The sequence below is a fragment of the Magallana gigas genome, chromosome 6, assembly GCF_963853765.1.
Source record: "Magallana gigas chromosome 6, xbMagGiga1.1, whole genome shotgun sequence".
Lineage (NCBI taxonomy): Eukaryota > Metazoa > Mollusca > Bivalvia > Ostreida > Ostreidae > Magallana > Magallana gigas.
Genome location: NC_088858.1, coordinates 45,049,648 through 45,058,600, shown reverse-complemented (window position 1 = coordinate 45,058,600; position 8,953 = coordinate 45,049,648). Strand labels below are relative to the sequence as shown.

Genomic DNA, 8,953 nt, shown 5'->3' with positions numbered 1-8,953 from the left:
TATATAAAAAGAAAAGAAACGTTAAACTTCATTTTGTTTACATTATTTACGAGTTGCTTACATTATCATGGATTGTTAAATCAAGAAACCAAAGACATATACGCAATGCATAAGTTTCTTGCCTTGCACAGTCAAAAAATGTTTTTGCTACACTCTGGAGAATTTTTCTCAAAATACCAACGTTCGATTAACAATCTGACAATATCATATTGCAGGGGGAGCCCAGACAATACTGCAAAACTTGTATATTTTATGTGAAGACCAAGAAAATGTTTACGTAATATTTTTTCACAAGGTAGATTTCTAAAACAGTGTGTCACCCATTGGTTACTGTTTGTTTGTTTCAGCTGAATGCATGATTCATAACATAAGATGAAATGCTTTCTATGCATACATGTAATTGGTTACATGCGCTATAAAACGCTCTAATACTTCTGAACCTTTTAACAATTTCTCCCATTTTCTTTAATTTAGCCAATGATCTCTGCTTGATATCATTTTTTATGTATCAGATATGTTTGCGTACCGAGTACCATAGGTTGGGGACTTGTCAAAATAATGTAATTTGTTGTGGTTGCTACAATAGAAGCGAACGATTTAAATTGAACCCAAACCGGATTTTTCTCACCTATGACGTATTGGCGTATATATTAAACATATATAAAGTGTGGCGCTCAGGAGGACCGTGATAGAGACCACATAAATCGGGATGGACGGTCGCTGTATAAGCTTGGTGTTTCTGGTACTGGCTTGCTATTTTCCGGGTTCCTATTCTATTACACCCGCTGAATATGCAGATGCGGTGGATCAAACTTTGCAACAGGTGTGTAATTTTTGTGGTATTTATTTTTTTTATTGAACAATTTTTGAATGTATGCAGAATTTTAGTTCAGTTCCAGATTAACTCAAAACTTTTTAAATTTCATCCCTTTTAGCAATGGGTATTAAAAAAACGACAAGCAATATTGTAGGGGATTCACTATTTCAATTAACTATATATATTCTGTATTTTCACGTCCGTTGACATTTGAACAAGTATTTATAGATATTTAAGTAGTAATTACTACATAAATACATGTACGCTATAATGTAATCAATATCACATGGCAGTTATAAATCACTCATGGGGTAAATTAGACTTTCAATTATTTTACCATTCATTGAAGGTGATGGACTGTGCTCCCTGGATTCCGGGGCTGACGGTCAGCGTTGTGAAGGATTTTCAGACGCTGTTCGCCAGAGGTTACGGGGAGACCGTCGTCAATTCGAACACTCCCGTCACGGAACAAACTCTCTTCCAGATCGGCTCCATATCCAAATCCTTTGCGGCAACATTGCTGGTTAAACAAATGGAAGATGAAAAGTACTTTGAATTTCTAAATATAAATTAAAGTAGTTAATACAATATAAATGTTGTTTTACACAAGCTTATCATTAATCGATTATCATATACACAAAGACTTGGCAATAGTTGAATACTTGATTTATTTCATACGAGCAATTTCGTTCATATCATGATATTTGGCTACATATATACAATGGTTGAGTCAATGATGAATGAGGACCTTGCAACGTCGAATATTATGCACAATTACACAGTATTTGAGTTTTTTATGCTTAAAATATCTTACTTAGTATTTACCACATTTACATTAATTATTGGCGGCCTTGGATAAGTAGAGAAATATCAATTGTTTCTTGTATTTAGTTGTTTACAGACGAGGTTCAAAATACAGTCTCCCACAAACAAAGTGTACGCTTAAATTAGTTGTTTTTTAGTTTAATTATTTTGGACAGTACCGATATAATGCTTTCTCATATTTTTGAAAAATACATAGTATTTAAGAATAACAAGAAAAGGATTAAACGTTTACGTTCCGTTTAGTTTGGCCCTAACTACAAAGGTAAAAGACATGATGGACCCGGGATTTGTCTTCGTCGATCAAGAGCGGACGGATTCCGCCACGGTGGTGGACATTCTGGCCCACAGGATGGGAGTCCCTGACCATACCAATCTCAGACTGGACCAGAACCTGACCAGGGCCAACCTCCAACAGTAGGTGCTTCTTACTGCAGGAAGAGGGGGTCTTCTGTCGATTAGTTTGTGCTCTTTTAAGTTTATACGATTATTTGTGCTTGTAATCTTTGCGAATTTTACGATAACTCAAAGAGCTGCAACATATATGCAAACAGTTAAAGAAAGCTTTTTCCATTTCTTGGTTAGACAATCTACATTAATTTACTTTTGAAAAAAATAATTTCAGAGTGTCTATTTGGTGCTAGAACCATTATGACGTTATAATTGATTTGATGAATCTTTTCCCGTATTTTACGGCTTTAAAGGAATTTTGTAGAAAGCAAAACAATATTTTGACATTCTATAATTAATCACGGGAAAAGTAATTCCGGTACCTACATTCAATTTGCCATCATTTTAAAGAGGAGGTCAAGAGCTTGTTTTGTGCCGTTTTTGGAAAGACTGTAGGCATTCTACATTTATTTCATTAGTCAAAAATGGACAAAACTCCGAGATTTGTTACTTTTATCCTTCATAATTCATAGAAAATGGTTGTTTAAAACATAATTTTTCGTTGTGTTTATCAAAAATTTAAGCTCCGGTACACCCTATGAAACAAAGCATCATTAAAAGAATTTATATCCTGAATTTCATAAACCTGTAGGCACCTTTCATTTACTAGATCTTGACCTTAAAGAGCAATAAAACATTATCTTTCTATTGTGTAGACGTTTTGCCGCTATGACGCCGGTGAAGACGTTCGGGAAGTCCTTCTTGTACTCCAACATGATGTACGGATTTGCTTCCTACCTCTCCGAGAGACTGGGCAACGAGCCGTGGGAAAATTTAGTGACGTCGAAAATCTTCGACCGTCTTGGCATGACGTCATCCACGTTTATAACCACTCTGGCGGATCTCTCGGGCGCTGCACAGGGCTATGATAAAGGACCGAAATTCAAACCAAAGGCGGTGGTACCGGTTCCGCTGGAACTCAGCAAGTAGGTCGCGAAATAATTTCAGATTTAAAGTTAAATCTACATAATCTTGAATTTGGCAATTACTGTATTTGTTTGGATTTTAAAAAGATATATTTTAGTCCTGTATGTTTATACAAGCATTTCCTTTTAATACTTGTTTTAAGCATCAATCTGTACTGTCTTTTTTTCCACGATCGTTCAAACTAAAGTTATATTATTTATGAAAGTTACTGTATCGCTTCAACTTGATTATTTGAAAATTGTTAACAATGTCTGAAATGCATGCTGGTATTATCCTAACCTTAATTTACATTTACATCAAGTTCATGTAATTTCAGAATTATTATGATGATTAACGAACCCACGTGTATAGAAATTCAATTTTATGTGTATTGCGAAAAGCAGAGAAAATACCGATAACAAAATTAACATTCCTGGCCGACGTTTTATGCTTTAACTACTCCCCTTGACGTTATATTTGCATGCTGTTACTTTCATGCTTCTTTTCAGAGTTAAAATTTGCCGTGTTTACACAACTTGGTATTATCTATGCCCTAAGGTCTACCAGTTGTCGTTGATAAACAGTGTATTCGTTTCATAAGAATTCATAAGAATTATATAACTACAAAAAAATATATAGACATAAACGTTTCATCGTTAATTTAGTTCATGTATACGTATAATTGAACTACGTTTATTTTTCGAAAGAAATTTGAAAATTTTAGAATAGTACATGTACTTGAGCTCTTTGTACATTTTCTCAGAGAGAGATAATCGCTTTTCACTTTATATGTTGCATATTTTTTTATACATATTTTAAGCTAAGGATGAACTTTGGCGGGGGGGGGGGGGGGGTGCCATGTATTGTATTGGCATGACTTGTACATTGTGACCGGGGCGAGATAAGTTAAAATTCCGTAAATGCTTGCAAACTTTGCACATGTGCAGATAGTTGTTTTACATTTAAAAAAAAGGAAAAAACCTTAAGAATTTTTTTTTTTTGATTAATAGGAAATGGGGGATCTGGGCAGGTTCAGGGGCCATCATGTCGAACGCAGTGGATATGGCTAAATACATGAACTTTCACCTCAGTAACACGGACAAGAATGGTAACGAGTTCATGACAACAGCGAATTTCAACGCCTTACACCAACAACACAGAAAACTGTCCTCGACCACGGTAAACACACACTTTGGAAATGAGGAGGTCCCAACCACTGAAAATGGCTATGGGCTTGGCTGGAAGCGAGGACTTTATAGAAGTATGTAAAATTAAAATAGATTACATTCTTCCGATGTTTTTTTTTCAAGATGAGAAAATTGAAAACATTCATTTTTAAAAAAATGTTTATTCATTCTAAAATGTGTTGATTGCAGACAACGAAATTCTCCTACACGCCGGCAGCACGTACGGCTACAGGTCATTCATCACACTGTTCCCCTCTCAGAATATTGGCGTGTTCACTTCCATGAACGGCGAGGACGACGACTATATCCTGCGCGTCTTGTTGCACAACTTCCTGTCTGACGTCGCACTTGGAGTGACGCCATGGCTTGATGCGTCATCTATCTGCGACAGACTGACGGCGCCAAAGTACACGGGGTACTCCAACACAAACAACCCACAAAGGCCCATAACCGAATATATAGGTCTGTACGTCAATCCCATCTACGGAAATTTGAACGTTGAGTTTGACCCAAACAATGAACACTTGGTCCTGAGGTACGGAGTCGCTACATGGGACTTTTGGACAAAATCAGGAAAAGACCAGTTCAAAGCAGAAGGAACTGGGATGATCAGATATTTGAAAAACATGCACAGCTTCACTTTCCTTACCAATGAAAATGACGGAATAATTTCGGTACGGGTCGACAGTTTCTGCTCCACGTGCGGAAACGACCCACCGATTTTTCATAAGGTAGTGTGATAAAACATATGTAGTATTTTTCAGAAATAAATCGAACTCACTCTATTTTTTTTTAATTTTATTTTTTTTAATTGAACTTTCACATATTCACATACCATAGCATAAACATTTATATAAATATATGTTGCAATGTATACATATACATTAAATTTATAGTATTTGTTTGATAGATATAATCAATATTTTGATATAAAGTATATATACTTATATGTATTACTTCTCAGAATAGTAACGATATAATTTGAACAGGTTGTGGCATAAATATATATGTGAAAAATGGTTTTCTTTTTAGAAAAAAAATGGAAAAGGAAAAATTCAAAGATACAGAGCAAAAAAACCAAAAAAAGATAAGAAGAAACAGGGACATTAAGGAGAGAATAAAGATGGTGATGAATGTTCCAAACGTTGAAATATATCTTTCCAATAAATATCAAACAAATGATAATTACAGTTTTTCAGAAGCAAAAGTTTTTCAATAAACAGTCTTCTGGTTATAGATTTCTTAATGTTTTCTACATTTAGCCTTGATGTTTTCATTTTAGTTTGCAGAATACATTGTTTTGTGAAAAGAATGATTAAATTTTCCAACCTATGAATATCTCTATTATCAAATTTTCGAAAAAGGATTGAATATTTGTCAAAATTTGTTTGTAAACCAAAGATATCTGTCAAACATTTTTTTTCCGATTTTAATGTTTACAATGCTTTATAGTAATTTACAAGCATTTTTAATAGACAACCAAAATTTGAGTGTCATTTGTTGAGTTGTAAGCGAGTTACAAGGCTAACAACTATTTGCTATATATTTACATTCTACTATGTTTTTCCATTAAATTCTGTTTTTCAATTGACGGCAGTTATTGACACGACGACTTCAAAAATAAATCATTCGATGCTGTAGTAAACAACGATTTTGTTTTCATTTTGAATGTTGAAGGGAAAATTCCAGTTTTAGACCTTAAATGAATGTGTTAAACATTAAAAACTGTTTATTTATGCTTAAAATGAATAATTTAGAGCCATTTTAAGGTCAGACGACATGTTCCTCAATTTTAGATAACTTTTTCCAGGAATGTGTTAATGGTTTACTACTACTTTGACAAGCCTTCTTGCAAAAAATTAGGGTACCTTACCAGGCAATTCTGCAAAATACTAGAGTATGCAATTTCCTATATTATCTTCTTGAAAATACACTTGAATTGCTGATATAAAAATAAATACATCAACCCCACAGCGAAATTCACTATAATATAACTATATATGCGCCGGGGCGGGGCTTTGAACTCACGACCTCTAGAACCCATACGTTTCTGGCAGTAAGCGGCCACGGTTCTAACCACTCGACCATCTAGACATATAACCATATCCAAACAAATTTTTATCATTTTAAAAGTAATTATAAAATTAATATTTTTTATTGGAACTCTTTATTACGAGGAGATACAAAAAAAGATTCTCGAGGAACGTGTTGTCTGACCTTAACAAGAAATTAGACTTTCGGTTGGACGTAGCTAATTATTTCTTGCGTCAAAACAAGTTAAAAATGACGCGGTTTCAAGCTAAACATGCACCGGTTGCATAGACGTCGGAACCGGGGGGGGGGGGGTACAATGTATAGGTATACCCCCCCCCCCCCCCCCACCACCACCACGGATTAGGATTTCCATGATTTTGGGAATTAATTTTTTTCACAATATTTCTGAGGATTAGTCTAGCCCCCCCCCCCCCCCCACTTTCATTTTGCTTCCGACGCCAGTGGGTTGCATAGACTTAGCTCAGAGGCCAGACAAATCTTGTTGATTTCAAAGAGCCACGGCTGAGTGGCCAGCAATTATTTCACATTACTGTTTGACACAAGCTCTTGTTAAAATGGTTCTAGATAGAGAAATAAGCTTGAAAAAGATGTTTACTGGTATATTGAACCTATGTCAACAAAAACAGGATAGAAGCCTTGTTTACTGCCGTATATTGGCGCAAAACAGAATTTTGAAAACATCATGTAATTATTACTTTAGTATAAATTAATGCGCTTGATAAATATCAATATAACTGACACACACGAAAAGAGAAATATTGTAGTGGGAAAGTCCTTTTTCCCATTAGCGCTGCCACCAGCTGATTATCTCCCATCAGCAAGGAAACTTAAGTGAACCATAATAAAACATAACTTAATCTGACCTAATTAGCTCTAATACTTTTACTCTGACCCTGACGCTGACCATGACTTTGACTCTTGTTATATTTGTTCAATTGAATAAATTTGTTAACTTTCTGAATTTGTGTCTCATTACGATAAGTCTTTGGACTTCAGTTCAAGAGTCAGACTCTTGAACTGAAGTTAAATTTATTCATTTGAACAAATATAAAACACGACACAAAAGAAAAACGCGTAAACGACGAGATCGACTTGCCAATATAACACAATATAAAGGGGAACTTGGGATAATTCACCATAGGCAATACTTTGAGTTTTAAAATAAAATGAATAAAGAACTGGAATTATGTGGGGTTATCACCCATTAAATTCAGTGAGCAATAAAGTTAAACTTATACAATGAATTCTCAGGGGAAAATCACCCTTCAAATTCTAGAGCTCTCAGAGGAAAAATCACTCTTGAGAAGTTCCCTATGCTTCAATTAAATACCACTTAGAATAATTACTAACTGCCGAAGTTACTTGAGACAATCATCAAGTTCAAATTTCAACAAACACTAGACGACCTATAATTCATCATAATCATCCAAAATCATCCCAAAAATGTATCATAGTTTTAGAAATATAAGGTAAACCTTTTTTAAAAAATCCAGATTTCCCAACAAAGTTAACTTAATAACTAAAATAGAATCTGCCAAATCTACGTGTAACTTACTTTAAAAACTAAACTGATCAAAGTCTCAAAATTTAGCTAAATAAATTACTAGAATCCCTTTCACTTATCAAACGTAAATAAAAATCTTTAGACACGAAATCAATAAAACTCCATTTCAAAAATAAAGATGCAGCCTAAACAATACTAAAATAAAAACAACGACTGACGTCGTCTCCAGAATGAGAGAAAACCCAAAGAGAGCGAGTTACAGAATTGTCTGGCTTTTATATCCCCCAAAACAGAATTCCATACATCGCAAGAGCGAAACATAGAACACGGAGTCTGTATAAATCACGTGATATCAACAGAAATCATTACCGAAAGTCTACATGCAGAGTTCTATTATAAAAATCTCGTCGATTCTCGTCTAAAAAATAACAAAACAACACATAACATTATCATGTAAAATATCAGTTATGTTCCCAAAAATCTCGTTTACACTCTCGAACTATTTTACAAAGACTTTATATTTCCCGCATAAACAGAGAAATCGCATTCGGCACACTTCGGCAGATTCGTACCTCATCTTGATACCGGAATCGGCCGAGGTGCGCCGAATGAGAGAAATCGATCAAACGAACATTCTGAACACTTCATAATTCTTGATACAAAGTAAGGTAAACTCCGTATACACACAGGCAATCGTAACTGGTGTCACTACAGTATTAAATTTTACTATATATTCTTACCAAAATTGCACAACTTTACAGACAGATTAAAAATTCAAAACGAACTTCTGGAAAAAATCCTCTTGACATCTTTTTAAACAACGCTTCATTTACAATTTTCTAGCAAAATACACACGTGCATCCCAAAGGCGTGAGACTTTGTTTACCTCGAAGTCACACATGTGCTTGAAAATCAAGCCCGGGCCTTTTCACTCCTCTCCGGAAACAACACGCATCAAAAATTCAAATGACCTCGCATTATTACAAAAATGGGATAGTTAGACCTCTTACACATTGTTTTTCAGCTCATAAAAAAAATCAGCTCCTGTCGCGAGCGGACACGCCCCGAATTCAAAGGAAATTTCGGGAATTATTTTGGCTCAGCCATGTTTTGACGTGAACCTTTAGTGAAATACTGTTATGACACCTGCAAAATAACTCATTTTTTGTTATCGCAAAATCAACATTAATAAATTGATTAATACTGAAACGC

General features: G+C 34.8%; 1 protein-coding gene across 1 annotated transcript; it reads left to right on the top strand.

Moving 5' to 3' along the window:
* The first annotated feature begins 665 nt into the window (after positions 1-665).
* Positions 666-5,361, top strand: LOC105335158 (uncharacterized). Its single transcript, XM_066087503.1, has 7 exons — positions 666-823; positions 1,167-1,363; positions 1,886-2,056; positions 2,746-3,015; positions 4,006-4,256; positions 4,372-4,913; positions 5,215-5,361. The coding sequence occupies exons 1-7, from the start codon at positions 710-712 to the stop codon at positions 5,290-5,292; spliced, it is 1,623 nt and encodes a 540-aa protein (XP_065943575.1). The 5' UTR covers positions 666-709; the 3' UTR covers positions 5,293-5,361.
* The last annotated feature ends 3,592 nt before the right edge of the window (positions 5,362-8,953 follow it).